Raw genomic sequence first — 24,096 nt, forward strand, 5'->3', positions numbered from 1 at the left:
AGCAGCAGAAGACAGGTAGCTTCCAAAACTCCATCAGCTTTATCTGAATTAGAGCTGGAGACAAACAAAACAGAACAGAACAGGAGAAGTGAGGACAAAGTTCTGGTTAGTTCAGAGGCCATAGTCCATCATCTGATTAGGATAACAGGGACTACACAGGACTTTTTATCGGAGATCATTCTGACATCATCACCTTACAAGCCTTATTCTAATGTCCTGAACATTGCTTTGATATGCTCATGGTTGTCATTCCATGACATATGACAGATGTTACTGGAAGAAAGTTGTATTTTGGTTTGGTATTACTGGTTGATTTAGAGTGTATAATAGATAGTGCCCACTTCCTTTTTTATGAAGGTAAAAATGTTACTGAATAGAAGAAAAAAGCTGAAGAGAAAGCTCCATAAATCTGTCTATTATCTGTATATTTCTCCACGTAATAGAAGAATTAATGCCTTTACAGGGCTGGGTGCCTTCTAATACTTATCAACAGCACTCACTCCTGCCATGCAGGTAAGTGAAGAAAAATCTATAACATAGAGCATGAAGGTAGAAGAGACAAGATTATATAGTGCAGATGCTTGATTTGCTTTCTCAGAGTTCCCCTCCAGTGCCAGTGTACCACCTCATTGACACAAAAATCCTCTGCTCTGTGTGTCAGTATGTGGACTATACCAGGACTCCCAAGAATTTTTAGGAGGCACATCACAACAGCAAAAAATCAGTTGATCCTTCAGTCTTTGTGGGACTGGGTAAAATGTGAACGGATTACTTAAACATTCTCTGGTCCTTTGCAGAATGCTTTCAGCTGTCAAAGTCTTCCTGAATATATAATACGATTTTGTGACTGATGGAGCTGTCACGAGTAATAGAAAGAGATGCTGTATAGAAAATGTGAATATAAAATTGACAGTAGACTGAGAGAAGGGCATAAAACTGTGCTGTGGATTAGTTAGATGCTGTTTTAAGAAGTCACATGTAACATTGGTTTGTTATGTTACAGTATATCCAAGGCACAAGATAGCTTAGAAAGTAGGTGTTTCTATTTTTTATGGGTCTTCTGCAATCTCTGTGGACTCATGTGTTCCATAAACATTTCCCATGCTTGCCCCTGGGGTCACTCTAGCAGACCCTGGGATGTCAGGGACAGTTGGGCCATCATCTGTGAATTCTCTGCTTTCCAATATTTTTTGAAGGCACTATGATTTATCCTTATAAAGAGAAGGTCACTCCCTGAAATCATGCACTGGGCAAGAGCTTGTTGGCTCTACAGAGGAGAAGGTCTGCTTTCTTCTTTCATAACCTAACCACAGCATGCAGCTCTAAATTTGGATCCTGACTTCAGTTCTGCCTTTTGGACTGTTTGGAACTATGGCAGTTGCTCTGGGACTGTTTCCAGAGTTAATAGAAGTGTATGAAGGACGTATTTGTTGTTGGTGGTGTTAAGTTTGGTTTGTAAACTACTCTGAGGTACAGCGTTTCACTAAGCCTCTCTTTTTCTGTGGGTGTGTGGAACAACGGAATAAAAACAGCTGCTGTTGGAGATAGTTTGAAAAGAAAGAAGGGGCTATTTCTTTTCCTCTACCTTTCTCTGTCCCAAGACTAGAGCCCCAAAGGTTTGATCCTTGCAACTGTGATGGAAGTATGTCTTCTAAGTGGACTACAATTAATATTACAGCTGTAATCCTACTTAACCCCAAACTCTAACAATTGTTAAAATTTTATTTATTTCTTTTCTATAGGTTATTTTATGCCTTGGCACTCAAGGAGATGAACCTATAATAATCTCCTCTAAATCAAAGTTCCTCTGTGCTTCAAGTGGCCACCCCTTGTCTATGTGACTCTTAGTGGGGCCTCTCTCATGACTTCTGCAAAGGTGATGTAACTTGCAATGCTTTGAAAATTGCTGCTGGTGTTTTATTGAAAAAGTGAGTGAAGTTTTCACAGGAGCTGCTCTCCAGTCAGGAGTAGTTTCAAAACCATTAAATGTCCAAAGGGATCATTAGGCAAAGAGATGCACACGTGTGCATGGAGAAGACTGTTTTCCCCTTTCACCTACCCAGTGAGTATGAGAGTACATGGATGTCATTGAGCTTTTACAAAGTTCCTTGGCAGAGAAGGAGCCCCCTGCATGGCCAGGTGACACTCAGCTGGGTTATCCAAAGACTTATCTATGTGTTCAGTACCCCTGGAAAACCTGTGTGCTTCTCTTTGCCAGATACTCCTTCTTTTGCTCATCAGAAGAGTGAAGGGTGCCTGTCCTGAAAAGTTAACTTTTTTCCAGGTTATCAAACAGTCTCTAACAAACAAGATCCTTGACCAGAAACAAAGATAGCCATGGATGAGAGACTTTAATGTTTCCTAGGAGAGGCAGAGGGGCACTCATTTAGTGTGGTGGTTATAAACAACACATACTGTTTTTTACTTTCTTCAATGAAGAATTCAAGAACAGAATGCATTTCTGAAGTCAATACTTCTGATTTCAAAATTGATACTCTAAGAAAGTATTGAGAAACCATTTACTGATATGTCAATCAAATAGTCCTGATTTTTCCAGTAATTTAGGTGTATTAAAAAACTAGGGATATGTTTGAAGGATACATTCAAATTTAGTATTACTTTTTTCTGGTAGCAGTCAAACTGTTCTGTGACAGAGAATAACTCAAGCCTTTGTGGACCTTAACTACCCCTGTCTGAGTGTTTGTAGAGAATTTTTGAAGAAGGTATTCATCTCTGATAGTCAGAGGTAGATAAGTGCCAGGTCTTTTGTCAGAAGTACCCCCTCCCAAGTAGTTTCACATGCCACTTTGAAATCACATGGCTTGAGTCACCACCCACCTGAATGTGCTTTGCAGGCAAACACTTCCCTGGAGCTCATGGAGACCAAAGTAGCAGTCTGTAGGGAAAAGGGAAAGATGACAGCAGTGAAGCCAACAAATGATGCACATACAGCAACATTAGAAATATGCATTTTGACTCACACATAATCCAGCCTCCAGGAATTTGACTGTATAGAAATTTTACTTGCTTATGTAAAAAACTGGCATTTACCAGCAAATGCCATGAACAAGAACAGCTGAACTCAGGGATGTTGGGTAAGATGTTAATACAAGCTGTAAAAGGGACTGAGGTTCCTAGAGCAGTGTGGACATGGACATATGGATGTGTGTAGGAAACAGGGAGCACTGCTACCTCTGTGAAGGTGGGAACTAGAGGTGTTTTCCAGGCATGGGCTGGTTGTGGATGTGACTACTGTATAAAGAGAGTGGACTTAGAGGAATATGAAAGGCATCAGATATATCAAAGGTGTATTAGGTGTAACTTCTGTTAACCAGGTAGGTCTAAGCAAAGATACGGATGCTTTCAGCAGCAGAAGCTGCAGACTGAAAGCTGAGCTTGCAGCCGTGTAGACCTGCAGGTATTTCAAGTGGGTTTATTACGGGCAGTTTGATGTGGGAGTCTGGAGCGGGAGGTACATTCTGGCACCAGTTGAGCATCTCTCCCTCATCCCACGATGTGCCAGGCAGGCACAGCTAAACGAGTCATGGTAGAGGCAGACTGTGTGGTCTGTCACTGGTGGCAGCCCCGGTGGGCACTGGTAGCAAAGGGAGCTCCTGAAGGCTGGCAGCCTTGGAAAACCACCTGGCTGCCTCAGCTGTTGCTGAGACAGGAGGGGTGCAAATGGTGTCTGAGCTGCTGGAAAGAGCCACCTCCTTCCCTGCCAAAACTGCTGCTCCACACACCCTGGCCCCTCTCTCAGTGGCAGTTTTCCAGAGCTTCAGCACAGCAGAGCAGGCAGTTGGATCATGGATTCTTTGCCTCCACTTTGTTGTCCTGGATAATGGGCTATTTTAGTGTGCCTGGTGCTGGTCCTCATCTGACAGCCTGTGTCTCTGGGAGGATTTTTTCTGCACCCTCTCTTCCACTGCCACAAGGCAATAATTTATGTGGGATTTACTTGGCTTCCTATTCCCAGACTTCCCTGTGATAAAAGGGATGCAGCAGGATGAGTCTGGTGGCTCTTCTTGCTGGTGAATCCAGTCCTTTCCTTCAATAAATTCGTAATTTCTCTTTAAAGTAGGAAGGTGTGTTGGCTGACTGAAAAGTGTTAAGCACTGTAATAAGGAAGTTAACACAAGGATTTTGAAATTAAAACTGCTCAATTTGCTGATATTATACAACACTGTTGCCCAGCCTGGAAGAGTAATGAAGATTGCACAATTAATACTAGAGACAGACTGAAATCTCCAGCTGTGTAATTCAGGGATGTTTCAAAGCAGGAAATAACAGGTATGAATACAACTTGACTGAATGGTTTGCCTGTATAGGGACATGCAGTCACAGAAGAATTGCCCTTGTCTGACTGTGTCCCTACCACCACCAGGAATGAAGATAAAAGTATTTATGTGTCTGAGTGTCCACTCAAAATATGCAGGTGGCTGCTTTCATTACACAGGGCAGTGAACGCCTACTCTGCATTATCTAGTGCTGTGTTAGTTTTGCCATCAGCTCAAATCCATCCATGGCTGGATGCCCCTTTAAATGATGTCTAGCTCCACATCATTTTGTTTTGGGGCTCAATGCAGAAATTGCTGTCTTGGCTGTAGTGTGTTTGTGCTGTAGAAAGGCAGAAAATCTTATCATATTTTCTTCCTTTTTATGTGTTGAAGTTGTCTCAAGTGTAAAAATCCTATTAATGACTCATCTGGAAGGTTTTGTGTGCTGAATATAGGGATGCACCTTTCATGTATATTTGATGAACCAGATAGAGCTCTTTTAGGACAAAATTTTGACTTCAAGCCCTTATAAATAATATGATTCCTTTAATATTTCTTCTTTAAATGTACATGCAAATGATAATTTAGCTGCATCTTAATGGTTTCTTTTTAAATTGCTTTTCTTAAAGTCTTGTGCAAACCAAAACCAAACTTGTCTCCCATCAGCAACAGTCCCCATTACATTTGTGTGTTAGGCAGTGACTTTTATCCATCTTACTTGGTTTTAATTGGAGTGGAATGTCATCTCTAAACTCTTTCACTCTGCATGATAATGAAGCAAACCCAGCTCTGCTGGTATGCAGCACAGTCCAAAATCCAGCAGCAGGCCTTACTCATCGACAGCTGCTCTTGCTCATGCAGGTGCCAAACCCTTAAGGAGTGCCACATGCAAGAGGATCCTGGCAGAGGCTCTGGGACTCTGCCCAAGCTCAGGCCTGCATTTGCATTGGGAGATATTTCTGTCTGAGTCAGGGGAATACTAACACCCACAGACTCAGCCCTAGGCTCTGGCAGATTTAGCTCTCAGCAGATGCAGCTATGAATTCATTTAGCCTCCTCAGTGGCTGAGCTGAATACTTGGAGCCAGTGTAAGTGTGGTGCTCTCACGTGTCCGGCTGAGCCACCCCGCTCCAGGGGTTCTGACTTTTAGCAGAAGGATGTATGGGTGTGGTAACATCTTACCCTAAAGCTCTCGTAGTCCTCAACTGCCTGACTACACAAATACCTATATTTTCATTGTTCCTGGTTGGGATCACCATCCTTGGAAATGTTTATAATCCTGACGTTTTCTATTAAGTGGAGGCAAAAGACAGTTAAGAACATGTCCCTGTCCAGAGCAACGTACATGACAAAGGAATTTCAACTATTTAGGTGCAAGGCCAAGGTATTATTTGATTAAGGCACAGAGGTGGAGACAAACAGGTGGAGCATGAGAACAGACTGACCAGAGAGTAACATATGGACCAAAGAGATTCATAGCAGAAGCCAGAGAAAATTAGACCATAAGTTTGGGAATGCTGGCTGAAAGAATATCAAATAGTTTGACCCCACATGTTTCCATAAATTAAACATTTTGAGCTCATTTTGTAAATAAGATTGAATTCTATAACCACCTTAACAGAATCAAACTACAGCCACTCTAATTGTGAGATAGTCTTTCAGCTGAGGAAGCTAACATAATGGTTCTATTGCCATGATTCAGTGCTGGTACCTTATTTATAGCAAGCAAAACCAAGACAGAATTATATAGTTCATTACACTTTTGTGACAAGAAAACCCTTTTTGTCTTGCACATGTTACAGAGAACCTGTTTTAGAAACACTTCAGCGACTAAATATAAATATATTGGACCTATATAATAAATCCTCCAAACCATGTGCTTTCGAAACCCTGAGACCAAGTGAATGGGGATGGAAAGAGAAATCAGTACATTTAAAGTGGCTAAAAATTACTCAGATGTTCTCTGACTAGCCCTAAAACCGTTTCTGGAATTAAGTCTGGAATTGTGAGTAGCTCTATGCATAAAGGTAAGCCATGTGTCCATACGACCACCAAATAAGTGTGTTCTACAAATGTTACAACACATGACAGAAGAGGATACATGCCTTCATACAATTCCCTCTGCATGAAACATGAAATATTTCACAACTTCATGTAAATTAACTAATATATATATATATATATATATATATATATATATATATATATATATATACTTAGTAAATAACAGTAAAAAGCTGCATATTTTTCTGCTGCAGCATGGTTTATGTTTTTTACTGTTTACTTATTCTTTATGATTCAAAAACAAGTATCTAAAAGGATGTGCTTTCTTATATGCTGCTACTAATTGTCATCCCTGTTCAATCCATGCAACTCAGTGAGTGATCCAGCCCTATCCCATTGAATTCCACACTTCGTTCCCTGGGCCTCAATTAGTAGATGTAGCCAAAGACAATAGCCAAGGTGTTAAAGAATTTCACCTCTGGAGCTGTACTACGTATGTGTATATGTACATATATAAACACACACGTTCTCTACAGTTGTGTAGAAGGAGTCAACCTCATTTTTAAATCATACAGAAGAGCACAAGTGGAAATCTATAAACTTTTCTGCTTTTTATTATAAAACTAATAAACCAAAAATCTGACCTTATTTCTATTCATTTCTTTAAATTATTACACATGCAATAGTGAAAATGCATCTTTGCTTGAAGATTTTGAGAGAGTCCTGAGAAGTAAAATGTATAAAACTCATCCTTGTTCTTCTGACATCACTGATATCTCTCTACTCCTGCTAGAGGAGCCCCCCTTTCCTTCTTCCTGCTGTTTATGAAATGTTCTTGCCATTGATGCCATCCCATTCCTTATTTCTGCTGAGAAGATACTAGTGAAATTGTTGCTAAGTAGCTGTGGTTGAAAACTCTTGAGGTTTTCCAGGCTTATCTCTGGAAGGTAAGTGAATAATTAAAAAACAAATCACTGCATCTCCTAGGCTGGGGGGAGTACAAAATTATCAGCTCAGGGCTTAGGGGCCAAATCACAGGATGTAGCCTCAAAAGCAGAAGATACCCATGTACTCTGCAAGTACGTACGCAGGAAGGCTCTCAGCAGTCTGCCTGGTAATCTCTTCTGTTTTGCAGGATTGCATGTGGGAGTTGTGAGTTCTTGTTCCTTTTTGTTTGTTCTGTTTGGGCTGTGCGAAGCCTTCTAGCCACAGAATGTATGCAATGTAGAACTTATTTTAAAAACTTGAAGGGCTAAGGTATGGAAGCTTTAGCCTCTGATGAAATTATTTAGTCAAAAACAGAGTATGAGAAATAATATCCAGGGTATAATGCCTTGCTGAAAGCAGAGAGGTTTAGTAATGCTAGGACACTTGGAAAAGGAGGATTAATAGATGTCTTGGTTGAAGCTTTTCAAGACAGACTCATTAGTAAGCAGACAGGCCAAGTGTCCCTTGGGCAGACAAGACCTGTGCTGCTCTTGGGGAAAAATATAACGATTCCCACTTCTGTTTCTAGATTTACTGGTTGTGTATTAGACACTTGTTAGGAAGAAATGAGCAGGGGTGGTTTGAACTGCAGAAAAGTAAGAATTAATAGGATTTCTTATTTGAAAGCTTCCATATAGAAGCAGGGAAAGAGAAGGCTAATTTTGTTCAAGAAATAGTAGAGTTCTCACTTTTTCCTCCCTCAGTGTTAATTAGGTGGAGGGTCCAAGGAGTGCCTGTTTGGTGAATCTGCTTGCAAATGTGTAGCTACAAGAGAGCCAGAAGTCACTAAGACATCAGAATCCTATTAGGCTGGTTACTGCTAGTTTGAAAAGCCAGGCAGGTTTGGAGTGCTGCTATGCCATGCTATCCTTGTCAACTGCATCAAGCTAATTTCAGCTAATTTCAAACATGACATAAGCTGATTCTATTCTTACAGCCTGTTACTCTGACTGCATGGGACTTTAGTAACTCAGGAAAAGCATTTGATACACAACTCTGAATACTCATTAGCAAACAGCATTGACCGATGCAAACTTCCCCTTCAGAATAGCTGTTTTTAGATCCTGGTGGGAAGAGAAGCTTGCTGGATTGCAGCTCCCAGTGCAGAGCAGCCTCTTCTCTCCCAGTACTAGGGGTCTAGCCCAGGGCTTAGGCAATCAATCCCAAGCCTTCCCCACTTGCCTCTAATTTGCCAGCTGCAGCCCTAGCCAGCATGGCACTGTAGAAAACCAGAGACGTATGCAGTGCTCTGGCTGCATGTATATGCCCAGGGAGCCTCCATCTTCTTGCCAAATTACTGCCATGCTGTCTGCAACTGCAATTCTGTAGCTCACTTTACCCGAGCGCTGGAAAAGGTTGGCAAAATTTTCCTTTCTGGATCTTTCCTTCTAACAGCAGATTTTACCGTCCTCTTCATTCCCAGTTTTTAAGCACAGAAAGAGGAAGGCTGGGACAAGGGTAATTAATCTCAAGGCTGTGGCACAGGATCAGGTTCTGGGAGAGTAGATGTATTTTCTTAGCTCTACTGCAGTTCTCTGGGAAATCTTGAGCACATCAGTCATAGTTCTCCATCTCTAGACTAGGAGTAGTATATTACAGTTTGTGAATACTCCCACATTTTTCTATAGTCTTTTTTCTTCTGAGTTACTTAAGCAGGAACTCAATGTAAGTGCAAGAGCATGACATGAGATAACCTGAAGTGCTCAAAAGAACTCTAGAACATGCTGTAATTAAAGGCAAAAATGAACTAGTTTGAATATTCTCTTGGTTTTGGTTATATTCCATTTGATGTTTTCTACATTTCAGTCCCCTAATGAAAAGCAAGCATCTTGTCCAGATTTCTAGTTCCTCAGTGGCCCTGTTATTCTTTTTAAGTTTTATTTGAGCTGACTGTAACTGCTCCTAAAAAGGGTTCTTGTTTTAGGAATTGCTCCCTTTTGGAAAAGCAAAGTCCAAATTTTCAGATTGAGTAACCTGCTTGACCTGTTTTATCACAGACATCTGTTTCCAAGATGATTTCATATAGGAAAGAGAAGGCAAGAGGGAGATGAGACTTCCAGATTGTTCCAGGCTTTTACTGAGTCTTGTCAGTTTTCCTTATTTTAGATATGATGGGGCAGTTTCCATGGGGTGCTGCTTGGAAACATGCATTATTTACTCTAGTAACTATATGGGGGAAAAGTTATAATTGCCTATAGAAATCACAGAACAAGCTACTTTCAAAAGGAAAATCTGAGTGAAATCCCTAGGCACTGGCCACATACTCAGGGACAGATGAAGGTAATTATATTGTTAAAGCATTTTACATTGTCTTGCAAATGTCCTGGCCAAAATATAGCAATGTGGAACAATGGTTTCTTTGGGTTCTTCTTGTCTGGCAGTTACTGTGGTGTTTCACACATCTGTATTTAGAGTTTTCTTAAAGTAGGTTCAAGTTAACAGTCCCAATTTGTATCTGTAGAAAATCAACCCTGAATAAAATACCTGTCTGACTCTTAAAATGGATGCCAGCCAATTAGTACTTCTTGCAGGTTCAGCAAAATATTCTAAATAGTTTTCATTATTTTAGTGCAATTTCCTACTTTCAGCTAGGTTCTAGAAGTGACAGCTCCACTATAAAGATCTAATCTGTTGATAGTTTAAGATCAGAAGATCTAGCTTGTTCTTATGAAATTTGAGTCCTTGTTTACCTTGTGCATTTAAAAATATACATAATTGCTGGGAGAGAGTTCACAGCTACACTGGATTCACAGCAATTGGCCTCCTGAGAGTGAAAGGAAAAATTGGCTCAGGGGAAGGCTTAGCCTGGAGGTAAGAGGAAAACAGGCTGTTTTTCATATTTCCTGTCTTTATTTATATATATTTTTTTAAAGCAAGATCACGCATAAACTGTTTGACAGGAAAAATCACAACTTGTGCTGCCCCTGGAAAAATACACACATCTTGGTTGGTTTGGGAATGTTTGCTGTTCACTTGGTCATATGAATGCCATTCTTTGCAGTCTAGGTCTCCCCTCTGACTAGGCTTCCTGCCTGTGTGTGGTGGGTTTTGTGCCTACCAGTTTGTCCCAGTGGTGTCTCTCCTCTCTGTCAGCCAGTATTTCAACAGCGTCATGACTGTGCTCTCTCTGGCTTGCACAGGACTCCTTCAGTGTGACTTTGCTTGTAGAGCAAAGACAGTTCTTTCTTGGGCACTGGATTTGTGCCTTTGTTTGTGGCCTGAGGTTTCTTCCTTGGGCAGTTCCTCTTCCAGCATCCCCCCAAAATAGGATTTTACTCACCTGACACTCAGGGGCTGAGGCAGTCTCTCATTTGCCATCGGGATGAGGTATCTCCATAAAGTCTGAATTAAACTCCCACAAATTGTTAGGGAATTGCAATTCAGTTATGAATCCAGAGGCAGGTATGTCTTACAGAAGTTCACTGTCCTTCAGTCCTTGTACCTTCCTGTCAGTTCTGCTTGAGAGTAAAGTGTGCCTCAGATTTTGTTTGCTCAGTTTCCAGAGTCACAGCAAACACAGTTTAAAGGAACAGCTTTCTCTTTACCAGATAAGTTAGTACAACTATGCCCTGAACGTCCTTTGCACTGCTTGTGCCAAGGCTTAATGACAGGGGATTGTTAAACCTCCCATATAAATCTTTAACAACTGGGCGAAACTTTGGTCCAAATCTGCAAACTCAAGTGGAAACAGTAAATAGTATTTGCTTCCATTTTTGAGGCCCACTGGATGAGAAACTGCTCCTGCTTTATATTATTTCCAGCCATTTGAGATGAAAAGACCTACATGTTTATGACTATTTTTAGATTGCTATTTCTTAATTTCATGTGTGTTCACATACCTGGGCACTGGGGTAGAATCAGCAGAGCCAACCTGGTTTTATTTTAAGGCTTTTTGGATCAAACCAAATGCCTATGATAATCTTCCCTCTTGAAATAATTTATTGCCAGGCTACTTGTTGCTGTGATTTGAATGTTCCTCTTCTGGAGGCATCTTAGGCCCTGTGCTTCAAGGGAAGACAAATATTAGTGATTGCTTGGATCAGTGCTATTCCTAGGAGAGAATTTTCCCCTCATACTTGGATAACTCACTTTATATTTTTAAGACTGCATTTTGATTGACTCTTAGAAAAAGCATCACATAGCCTGCTGAATTTGATGCTAATCTTTCCTTTGGTTTTTATCTTCTTTTTGAAGTTCACTGAACCTGCCAAATGTCTTGTTAATTTAAAAATATTTTAATTGGTCACAACATTACTCTTTTTAAAATGCAGCTGTATGTCCAGTCTGCTCCGTGGAAGATGTTCACTGAGTTAAGCTTGGGTTAATCTGAGCTCAAACATAATACATTCATGGTCACCAGTGTCAATGTCCCTTTACACCAGCTGAAGGTCTGACCTGGCATAGAGGGCTGCCAGCAATTAATCCTGTAATGATTAATCAAGGTCACCATCAGGCCTGTGCACTCCTGGTCTGAGAGCTGGCAGGACTCAGGAATGAAGGATGCAGTGGAATTTGGGCTCCTCTCTGTTGCAAGAGTTGCCTAGGGTGAATCTAAGCTAGACTTGTATTTCAGACTTGCTCATCTGAATGTCCAAGCACTGCAGAGTACATGAAGCAAGAAACGAAGATTTTATTGCATTTTCCAGTCTTTAAATTGCTTCAGTGACTCCTCCTCAGTGTTATTTTTTTTTTAAGGCTAAATAAATCCTGCTTCTACAATCCTCTTTTTGTATTCAAACCTCACCACCTCTCTTCCTTTGCTTCTCATAGGTCATGCCATTCATTTTGTTAACAAAAAGTGTATTTTCTTTTTTCTTCCAAATGGGCAAAGTAAATGGAGAAATGGTGTAATGTGTATAATAGGCAGGCTGTTTTTTGGGTGTTGTCTCTCACAGGGTGAGGAAGCTTCCCTGTGACAAACCCATGACTCACCATAGAGTGTCAGAAGGCTTACAGGTCTGCTATGGGGTAATGCTGTTGCCCTTTTGAGTTAAGAGAATTTTTTTTTATTATTTTGTCCAAGAAATAAATAAAGAAGAAATAAATTGTATTTACTGTGAGAGAGGCAGCAGCAGCAGGATTCTGTGCTTACTCCTCCTGATGGAAATCAAAAGTAATGTAAGTGGAGTCAGTGGAGTGTGAAAGAATACAAACCCAAAGAGTACCTGCTCCTCATGCCTGTTGTACCTGCAGTTAATAAGGATAGTGAGGTGCTGGTCTCAAATGTGCTCAGAGGCTCTTTTCACTAATAGAATTGGCATTAAAAGAAAATAGTGGATGTTTTCTCATCCAGTGAACCCTGTTTCTCAAAGAGCTCTGCCATTAGCATTTGCTTCTTACATTCATAATTATTATTACTTTGGCTTTTTCTTGTTTGTCTTTTTTTCCTTCCTGGATAGAACAGACTTTTAGTCAAAGCCCAGGATTTATCTTCTGCACCAAAGATACCATGTTCCCCAATGCCCGGAAAGCAGTACATCATGTTTTCACTTAAAATTTGCAGTACTATGTAATTGCTGCTTCACATGATCTGATCCCACAGACCTCTTGATTTGAACTACAGCTGCTTCACAACAGCAGCTACACTGTACAGCATAGCAAAACCACTGAATTACCTGAGCCAGCCTTACCTTTCTAATGATGTTGGAAATCAATGGAATCAGGTTTGAGCATTTTGCAAGGGAAATATTCATTGGAAATTTTTAATGGACTGCATGTCACTCACTAGATGTACCATTTCTTATTTTCCTGCTAATTTCTTTTCACATATGCTCATGAGCATTAGCTTCTGAATTCTTTTCCTCAGCCTCCATTTGCAGCTATTGCCATATCTTTCCTAAGAGGTGGCACCCAAAACTGAACACGGTCCTCCAAATTCAAATGCTCCATTGTTCAGGATTCTGTCATTATATTATCTTCTGCATTATTTTTATATCCTCTTATTAATGCACCCACACACCCCATTTGCATTTTTTAACCTTTTTAAAAACGTTTTCATTACAACAATCAGATATAAGGGCAATGAAGTAAGTGTGGAACAATAGAAGTGAAGATTTTGATCCTCCTCAGACCTAAACCTGTTCTAAACTTCAGTGGTGACACTGACTTTGATTTACACTAAAAGGAAAGAGGAAGGATCAGGCTGTGCATGTCTACAGTGGGACATCAATTTTTGACAGTTAATAAGGGACACTTTTGTAAAATAGTTTCAGAACACAACATGTTGTTTGGGAAAAGCACATTTTCTTTTATCAGAAGGCAGATAGAGGTCTGTGCTGTGGGCTGGAGGCTGAAGAGCAGTGCTGGAGCCTGGATGCTGGCAGTGGTGTTGGTGGCTGTGGGAAGCAGTGTGGGGTGCCCGCTTGTTGATTGTGGGACTGTCCTGCACAGGCACTAGGATTCCCTCATTTAACCTCATAGCAGGACTAGGCAGCACATCCTTCATTTTAGGAATAGATTTAGCCTTTCTAAACTGTTAGCTTCTGCACAGCCATGTCTGATACTGACTAGTTGTGGAGAGTGTATCAAAGGCAGGGCACCCCAGCTGGCTGCAGGGGAATGTGTGGAATCTTAGAGAGGAAGAGCCGATAAGGGAAGGTTGGAGGTAGCCAGAGGCAGAGCTACTCTGCCATATGCATGCTGCCACCATAGCCCATGGAACCATTGCCACCACACCAAGCCACACTTGGGACTTCCACTCAGAAGAGATGGACAACCAGTTTTAAGCTGCAGATGGGAAAGGTGATTTCTATTATACAAATGAGTATTTGTGGGTTGTCTGGCCACAGAAGCCAAGTGTGTGACTCAGAAAACCACCTGAATAACAATGCTGCTAGCCAGGGAGAAGAAAAAAGTGGAAGAAGTCCATAAAGCAATCATTCATGTCTTGCTCCCTGGCAGACTGCACCTCAGCAGCCTCTTCAATGTCTTTTGTCCTCCATTAATTGCTTCTGCTTTACTTGACTCTGGATTTTCTCCAAGAGCCACTGTTAAAAGTTAGTATCTGGTGGATGTCAGTGATATTGTCTCTGGAGGGACTTTTCCCCACACTGTTGTTTGATTCCAGGCAATGCAGTGAGCTACAAATGCCTTCAGTCTTCTCTTGTGTGCCCCAATTAAGGCCATACTTTACCTGCCCAGTTAGGCAAAGTTCGTAAACATGGGGTGTGGTTTTACAATGCAGCTAATTAGACCCAATGACTAAGTGCTAGTCTGGGTCGAGAGTTTGCTCCTCCTGTCAGCAGCTTCATGTTCCTGCTCTAGCTGCAGATTCTGCTGCTTGATGGATTCTTGCTGATGCAATCCAGAACAATGACCCAGCAGAAACGGTTAACTTTTTTTTTCTTCTTTTTTTTTTTTTTTTTTTTTTTTTTTTCTTGGATTAATTTTCTGCCAGTCTCATATCCTCTGATGGCTTGCCAAGGTAAGATGAGGATTCTTGCTGGCACAGGAAAGGACACAGGGTTGCTCAAGAGAAACAGAGTAATATAGAAGCATTACTTTAATATGGTTGCTCAGCTGATTGGTTGTAAATCCACATCTTTGCAGCTTCCTATCTGGCTTGCACAGATCAACCACAAGTGCCATCAAATGAGGAGACTTTTCTTACTCCTTTTCCATGACTAGCAAGATCTATTCACAGGATTGTTATTCTCATTCTTTCAGATAATTTCAAAGACAAGAAGTGTTAATGGCAGCAATGGAAACTCAGTAGAGAAGAGGGGAAATCAAGGGATGCAGCAAGAAATGGGAAAGGAAATGGGATACTGCTGTCATCTCTGACAGCAGTAGCAAAATGTAGTTGTAAAATCATTTGCTTGGGTACTTGCAGCAGCTGCAGGTGCTGCCTCTCAGCCAGCCAGGGCACAGCTGGGAGAAGGGGTACTGCCATCCCTTTCTTCCTCAGGTATGACCTTGGGCTTGTACTCTCCTCCCTGTTCTTGGTTCCCCCCAGTAGCTCCAAGCCTGCAGCTGCTGGGATAGTTTGGCCTTGGAACACATCCACAGAGGCTCTGGGAGCTGCACCTGAATGCATCAGCATGTCATTCCTGCCTGGGCACTCCTGAGTTAACCCATTTCTTATCCAGAAAGAACATGTTGATGGATTGGAGGTGTGTGAAGACAAAATAGATTATCACAGCACCATCAGGTGTTGGTTATATCAATTTTGTGGTTTCTTTGGGCAAACTTTCCCAGAGCTCAATACTCTGAGGAAAAGCATTGGGAGTCTACATACTGCAACCAGAGGAACTTTGCCTTCCTCAGCACCAGGGGAGCAGAGGACCAAGAAATAAGACAGCATGCTGAACTGTATAGAACCAACAGCTGTGCCACAGTGTGGCAACCCATGCAGGTAGCAACATGCTGCTTAATTACTATGATAATGTAAAAGTCTTTCCCTGTTGTTTGTCTGGCTCCCATGGAACCTCCCCTTATACGCAAAATAGGTTTGCTATTTAAATGTGAGCTTGTGTTTATATGCCAGCTGATAGCTTTTCCTGGGGAACCAAGACAGCTGACATTGCTGCCAACATAAGTAATTTTGCAGGTTGGAGATTAGCTGGTAAGAGTGTGGTGAGCCTCCCTTTTGTCTAATCCAATAGGAGTGCTTTTTTTCTGGTTTTTTTTTTTTTTTTTTTTCCTTTTGACGTGACTTCCAGAAGACACAGAGTAAAAAAGGTATTTTTTCTTTTCCTTTTTTTTTCTTTTCATAACTGTGGACATTGCTAGGAACTAAAAAGATAAATACAACATTTTGTAGATTCAAATAGGAATGCAGTTTGTATATTCCCCCACCAAATATATTTTAAGAAAAATACTGCTGCTTCATGCGATTCCTCTCTCTTGCTAAGAAAACCTCCACTTTAAGGCACAGGAGCTACTGCCAAGATGAGCCACAACAGTTTGAAAGCAGACCCTGATTGATTGTTTAGGAAAGCATGTACTGGGGTGATGGAAAATCCCTGTGTAAATGTGGTATGACGTTTTTACCACAAGAGAAACTTTCTGTTTCTAGTGTGGTTAAAAAGTTTTGTTCAATTGGCTGCTGGACTAAAGTAATTCCAGTCTTGTGTCTTTGTCAGTTTTGAATTCTGAATGTTTTAGTTTGTTTAAGGTTTATTGTTTGACAGCTTTTGCTGATAAAATCTTTCTGACTTTACATAGAGGGTGATTTAGTAGACTAAATAAATGTGTGTTTCTTGGCTTGTTAAGAAATTCCACAGCCTAGATTTAGTGTAGGGTCTGGTCTAAGGGCATAAGCAGGCTGGAGATGGAGCACTCTGATGCTGGGCTTTGGCAGAAATAGGCACAGTCATGCTGCTTAGAAGGGAGGGAAACTTCCATGCAGGAGTGCACTGTGCAGCAATTATTCTAGAAGCAAACTGGATCTTCTATTTCTTAGCCCTATACAACTGGAATATGATGACTTCTGGGACCCCTCTATGCAATTTCCCAAGGGAAATTACTTATTTCTCTTTAAGTGATACAAGGAGTATGTTTTGGCATAATGCGTGGTTGACATTATACATTTGGAAAACACTGTAAGTCCAGGTCTGATGCTGAGTAGAAAATGACCAGTCCTGGGTTTTGTGCTTGCCTTGAAAAGGAGAATTTTAGTTGAGTTTTGCACTTGACTCTATCAGGGTTTTTTGATTGTGTATTTTTCCCCCAGACTCTCCCTTAATGAGTTGGATAGTTCTTTTGGGATCTATCTGAAATCATTCAAGAGCAAGCTACCTGCTCCACAGAGCATAGAGCTCTCTGACAGGGACCAAGGGATCAAATTCAGCATATTACCTCATTTCTCTTGGTTTGTTTTAAAGACATGCTGTCATTTCAGCTTGGTTCTGATCATGTTCAGAACAGGTTTTTACAGAAGCTGAGGCCAGTGGAAATGTTATGCTTTTTACTCACTTTTCTTGGAGAGGATTAAAGCAAATAAACATGCAATGGCTCATCCTGCTCCAAGTCTGTGTGAGCTGCCTTGAAGGACAGAAGTGGAAGGAACAAGTACCCTCTTCTGGTGTCTACCAGGACCTTTTCCTTTCTGCCACTTGGGCTACTTCCAGGGACTAAATCCACCATAGATTCACTTGTTGACAACTGTTATTTCTTTTGACTCTTCTGGTGTGCTGGAAACAGTCTCTGCTTTGGAAATCATTACTGCTGTGTAACTTGCAAATGATGAGTAATGGTTTCCTCCAGTTTAACTCCCTCTTCTCTTACTGTTTGCAGTGTGCTCATTTTTCCCTGTCTGCCCAGTCCTGCCCAGAGGTAAGGTACTGGATCTCAGTGCAGAAGCTTCCCTTGTGCCTTGGAGAGGAATTGCAGGTAAACATCAGCCTCCCTGAACATGATACTTTGCAAGGATAAACCTGGAAAATAAATTAAAGACTCCAGGAAATACCAAAACACAGTAGGGGATATTGGCTTAATGGCTACATGATAAATTACCCTTCTCCTCACTAGTACCTCTGTCATCCAGAAAGAGGTAACTGGCTATGTTCTTTTCTCTTAAGAAAAAAATTACTACATCCAGTTCCCCTTTCTTACTCCTATAGTTCATGAAAGTACAGCTAATTCTCTCTCCAAGGTTGTTGAGTTGATACTGGTCTGAGCCATTTTTGTCTTCATGTTACAGCTCAGCTCTCCAGTCTCTTGCTTCTGTTTCAAGCCTTTGTATTCCTAAAAGCTTATTTTTTTTTTTTTCCAATTTAGCTCTTAGTGTTTCAAAAGATGTTGCTGTGATCTTTGTCTTGCCCATGTCCTTGGGGTGTCCTGGCTGCAACACTGTTTTCTTCCTTGCAGGTCAGCCAGTGCTATTTCAGTGAGGTTTAGGAACCCTGTAGCATCATGGACACCCTGGCAATGTAGCCTTGGGAGGATTAGCATGTGTGATTTGAATTCCTGCAGTCCTGGAGTATGAACATTGGAACACTCTTTGTATGGCTGTCCAATCAATGATTTGCCAATTTTGCTTCTTTTTTGTTCAGAAGAGTCTAGTTGGTGGGCATGCCTTTGAATACAGGTTGGGGTCAAAAGAAAAATCAATTGCTTTCAGTTGATTGGACAAATAACTAAAGCAGCACTATTTTGCTTTCTTTTAATATATATATAATGAACTTAAAGCTTATTTAAATATCCTACATTTTTGATTCTGTGTGAAACTCACACTGTTATGACTCAAGCTCTGCATAAAAATCCACAAGGAAGAACATAGAAAAAGCTAAATACTGACTTTGTGTGTTTAAAAAAGGATGGAAAAGTTTCTTTGCAGGTGGATATATAGCATGTATATATATACATACAGCCATAATACCCACACTGTGTGTGGGGAATGTATGTACAAGTTTACATACACACACAAACACTCACACAGTATCTCTGGTCTCTGGATAGATGGAAATATCACTTGATGCCAGTACTTTCCTTGATTATAGTTGCTGTGTCCAGGAACCTCAGGCTTGTTTCTATGGCAGCTATTCCCAGTTCAGCTATTTGCTCAATCCCCATTTGGTAGTAAGTGGAAGATGTTGTGGCACTTCACAGTGAGCACGTCTCAGAGGGGCTGAGAATGGGTGCAGAGCTGTGTGCAGGTGACAGGCTCAGACAGGAGGGACTCGTGTGCAGCAGGCTGCAGCATGGCCTCCTGTGGCACTGGTCTCGGCTTGCATTCAAGGGCTTCACGGACCAGCCCAGATTTCTCTCTCTCTCTCCTTGTTCTTCTTAATTTTTTTCCCCCTTTGTTTTCCTTCCCTGTTGCCCTGCTCTGAAGCAGGACTGCAAGATCAGGATGGCATAATGAGCAGGAACACTAGGGAACCTGTGCTGCACTAGACAGGCTGACTAATCTCCCTTTAAATAATCTCCCTTTAAATAGTCTGGAAGCACACTGGCGAGTTTCTCTTTCAGGAGCCATAAATAGCCAGATCCATGCTGGTAAGTAGCAAACAGCACAGTTATTTGTTCTAGGAAGGTCTTCCTATTTCCTTCATGTTATTGCATGGATAGCTGTGATCCAGTTCTCTGTAACACTCTGTATGGTAGCAGTGCTGCTGCCTGTCCTCACACTGCTGTATCTTCTGTGACAGTGAGGAGGGAGCAGCTGCTCCTGGGAAATTGACTTCCCTTTCCAGTGCCTTTGGATCGGAGTGGCAGTGGGGCTGGGGCTTGCTGTGGTCTGTACAGCTGGCTTTAGGTAGAGCAGTGCAGTTCAGACCCTTCTGAGCAGTGCTGAGTTCAAAACTCTCACTGATATTTATAGCACCTGGAATGTGAAAGCAAGGAATATTTGAACTCTTGCTGCCTAGCTATGGATTTGGATAGAGTGGAATATACAGTCCTGTGAGCTAGCTAGCCTTGTGCTTCAGACTTGTCTGGAGGATAAACTCAGTTTATCTGTGTTTTCCTAACTCAGAAATAAATGCTGTTTAAAAAAAAATATCAAGTTTATGTTAGTTAGGCTGGCTAATATAGTTTTCTTAAAGATGGAAGATTGCAAACCATTCTCCAGGTAGGTACAAGTACTCTTCAGCTGCCTCCATATGATCCTGAATTATCAAGGCAGCCTTCAAGAACATCAGGAGCTAATCCATGTCCAGTAGCTGCTATAGCACTTTCCGAGATTTTGGTAAATAGGAGACTCCTCAACGAAGAGGGCAGCAAGTCTTGCCTCAGCGAGGTAGGAGGTATTTGAATTTCTTACTCATAGTGTATTGTCATCTTCTTCCTGCTATCCTACCCACTCAATGCGTCAGAGATCTAAGGCTTGATTTTTTAATATTTATTTTTCTTTTTTTTTTCTTCCCCACCTTCTCTGCTGAGCATGGAATATCCAAGCCTTCAGTTTCTGGTGTATCATGTGAGAATTTTTCTTTTCCTTTTATTTTTTTTTTTTTTCTTTCTTATTTTTCTCCCATCTGCTGAGACACAATTCCCTTAATCTACTGGCTTTTTTACTGAGGTGAGTTGGCTCACTGGTGCAAGACAACAGAGGGCCAAATAGGTCTGAGGAGGGGAAGAGAAGATATGTGGGGGCATAGCACAGACCAGTTACACAGAAGCAGCTTCCCTAAATTGTCTTTCATGTTTGCTTTCCTTCATAACATTGCTGTTAAATCACTGTAGAGAGGACAAGGTTTCTGCCTGGTGACATCCCAAGTGATGTAACACTGTTCAGACTGTTTTTTGATCTTATGGAAGGAGGGGTGTTCTTTTCCTTTCCTTATTCATGCTCAGTGCTTGCCATCCTCAAACTGGGGCACACCCGGGGCCAGGGATTGCCTCAGTGTGTCATTTATGTGGGAATTTAAGCTCATATTTGGCAAAGTGGAAGTTCTGTGCCAAATTTTGGATACAACCTCAACAGAGAAATGAATGGTCTTCTGAGAGAAACTAAAATGTCTTATTATCAACAGTCTTCTGAATTATAGAGTAAACAAGACAAAAAAAAACAACAACAAAACAAAACAAAAAAAAACCCACAAAAGCCCAGCCTATTCATTTAATTAAAAAGACAAAACAAACCACAGCTTTTTAATTAACTGTATTTGGTGTACTTACCTTGCAACACTCCAGTCAGACCAACCAGGCTGTTCCTGGGGTAAGTTTGGCCTGAGATCCAGGTACTATGTTATGCCTAGGTTCTCTTTGGAAAAGCAGAAGGAAAATACAAAGCTGCACGTATGTTTCATTGCCCAACAAGTCCCACTGAGCAGAGGGAGCAAAAAGCAGTGGAATCTGCCCTATGACACTTTGCTGGGTCAAAATGCAGTGTGCTTTTGTCCTCTTCCCCCTAGCACAATGGCTGCTGCATTCCCTGTCCTGGAGCAAGAAACTTTATTCCGGAATGGTACCTGGAGCTACCGAATTCCAGCCCTGCTCTACCTGCCACGGTTCAGCATGATCCTGGCCTTTGCTGAGGAACGAGAGGACCTGGTGGATGAACATGCCAAGCTGATAGCCATGCGCAGAGGCATGTATGACCCAGCCACGCAGCACGTTCAGGTACCAGTGGAGGGAGGAAGCAGGGGACACTGCCCCCTGTTCTGCCCACCTGCCCCCACTGAGTGGAATATATTTGCCCTCTTGCTGTAGGGACGGGGCAGCTTCTCCTTCCCAGGTACATGACACAAATCTGCCTATAAATAATGCAACTTTTGTTATAACTACTGGGATTCAACCCTATGGGCAGCTGTTGGAGTAACTAAAATGGAGTAAATATTCTAGGGGTGGCTTTGACCCATCATTGCAGAGCTGGGGATGCAGATACAGAGATGGGACAAAAGTCCTGTTGTAGTAGGAAAAATGTGGTGGAGAAACAGAAATGCCTCAAGGAAGAGGAAGAAATGCCACAACCATGGAGAGGAATAAATTAGCGATCAGTGACTATTCTTTTTTTTTTTTTAATTCATCACTTTAGGACTAATTTCTGGTTTAAAAAACAATTGAGAATAGCTAGTCTCTCCATGCAAAAAAAATGTCTGGTTTACTGGTGCCAGTGAATTGCTTACCTTATTAACCTATCAGTTATTATTAACACTTATGCTGCCGGGTGTCTGGGGGTGGTGGAAACTCTATTTATAATAATTTTTCGCATAGGCAAAGGCATGAATGTCTTGGGGAAAAAAAAAGTAATTATATTTTTCTATTCAAACCTTCATTGGTTGTCTTAGATTATAGCTCTGAATGAGCTGGAGTCTGCCTAGCAGAAGCAGCCTCTGAGCCCACTTGCAGTGTCATACCATTCAGGTAACATCTTGTGTAACTCCCAGTTAGTGGTGTTTAGTTGGTCATAAACTTAGTAATTTGTGTTCATATGCTAGAGTTTCTGAAAATGGAAATACTAAATATTCAATAAAAGTTAATATTAGTTGGATAGAAAAAGATATGAAAAAAAGGCTAATCAGCAAATCAGGGCAGAAAAGCTAATTAATATAATCTTACTGAAAACTACTGCTTTGCTTACCAAGCCAATAACACTATGTAGTCATAGTTTTCTAATTGCAATGCTAGTGTTAGAAACATGATTGCATTATATGCTATTCATTTGAAGAAAACAGGGCTTGCTGGGTAGTTATACCAGCTCTGCGACCTATTTTCTGACTCAGACAGGTCAGAGTCCAAATCTTCACACCAGTCACATAATCAACCCTACAAAGGTGCCTCAGTAGAGGCTGGGTTGCCCATTCACATACATTCACATCAAAGTGGAGGAACAGGAGCCCGAATGAACAGGGATTTGTCATCATCCAGGATGCTTGAAAAGGGCTTGGGTTTCTCTGTGACTTCCTAAAAAACATTGACACAGCACAGTGCCTGTACTAGCACACTTTGACCATCGGGCATGTCTGCGTGCCATATATATATTTGTGAGGATTTCTGAAAATTTAGCCACTGTAGCTTTTTAAAGGTGTCATCAGCCACCAGCTGCATTGAGATATGGAGCTATCAGTTCCTCAGGGAGTGGTATGGAAAAGGACATAACCCACATGCTTGGTGAAGTGTACGTGCTTCGCATCATTGAAATAATTTTCACTTGCCTTTGGCAATGCCAGATTATTGTCTTCTCATTTCTTGCTCTATCTATTGCCCTGCTTCTGTTCTTCCTATGCTCTTCTGTAGCTTTTATCCAGACATTCTTACACCATAATGTATGTCTCTTTGTAACAGTGTGTTCCATTCTTGTCTCCCTTCACACGGGCTGTGACAGTGGAAAAGGATGGAGACTCTTGTCAGTGCACAGCTTGAAGGCCACCGATCTATGAACCCCTGCCCAGTATATGATGAAGTCTCGGGGAAACTCATCTTGTTCTTCATAGCCGTCCCAGGAAAGATCTCTGAGCAGCATCAGCTGAGGACAAAAATCAACCTGGTACGTCTCTGCTATGTCACTAGCATGGACCAAGGACGCACCTGGAGCACTGCCCAGGATGTCACTGACAGGACCATTAGGAATGAATACAAGAACTGGGCCACATTTGCAGTGGGGCCAGGTCATGGATTACAATTGCTCAATGAGGCCCGGAGCCTTGTGATTCCTGCCTATGCCTACCGTATCTTGGACCCCAAGCAACACCCCACCCCTCATGCCTTCTGCTTCATCAGCTCTGACCATGGGATAACATGGGAGAAGGGAAACTTTGTGGGGGAGGAGAGTGCAGTGGAGTGCCAGGTAGCAGAGGTTCATACCTGTGGCAGAAAGGTCCTTTACTGTAATGCAAGGAGCAACAGGGGAGCCAGGATCCAGGCTGTCAGCTACAACCATGGGCTGGACTTTGAGGGAGGCCAGCGGGTTGAAATGCTAATAGAACCTCCCTCGGGATGCCATGGAAGTGTAACTGCCTTTCCACCTCCCCTGGATACCAGGTGTCAAGATAGTTGGTTACTCTATGCTCATCCTACAGACCCAAGGGGTCGAAAAGATTTAGGAATTTACCTCAACAAAAGCCCTTTAAATCCAGCACACTGGACAAAACCCAGCATACTCTTCAAGGGCCTGTGTGCTTATTCAGATCTGCAGTACATGGGTGTTGGGCCCGATGGCTCACCTTTGTTCTCCTGCCTCTTTGAATATGGGACTCACAGACAATGTGAAGAGATTATTTTTGTCATGTTCACCTTGAAGCAAGCCTTTCCTTCAGAACACTGAGTCTCAAGCCTTTCCATCATCATCCTTCAGAAAACCATCTTTGCTGATGCTTTTTATTGTCATTTCTCATCCCTTAGCAAAAGGATATTTTTTTACTCCTGCTGCACACATAGTTTGGTGTTGGCTTGTTGTGTCTGTAGATTGTGAAGTCCATTAAACATACCACAACTTAACACA

At 41.7% G+C, this 24,096-nt stretch overlaps 1 protein-coding gene across 17 annotated transcripts in view; it reads left to right on the forward strand.

Moving 5' to 3' along the window:
• The window catches only part of NEU2 (neuraminidase 2), a 36,130-nt gene extending 12,034 nt beyond the window's left edge, over window positions 1–24,096 (forward strand). For 2 of the 17 annotated variants that reach the window (XM_085587047.1, XM_085587048.1), the window contains 3 exons: window positions 17,505–17,543; window positions 21,068–21,275; window positions 22,981–24,096. In XM_085587047.1, the coding sequence (XP_085443173.1) occupies window positions 17,505–17,543; window positions 21,068–21,275; window positions 22,981–23,919 (1,186 nt within the window). In that variant the 3' untranslated portion in view covers window positions 23,920–24,096. The other 15 variants (XM_085587051.1, XM_021544375.4, XM_021544374.2 and 12 more) reach the window with 13 other exon arrangements.

This window comes from Lonchura striata, chromosome 9 (genome assembly GCF_050655825.1).
Source record: "Lonchura striata isolate lonStrDom1 chromosome 9, ASM5065582v1, whole genome shotgun sequence".
Taxonomy (NCBI): domain Eukaryota; kingdom Metazoa; phylum Chordata; class Aves; order Passeriformes; family Estrildidae; genus Lonchura; species Lonchura striata.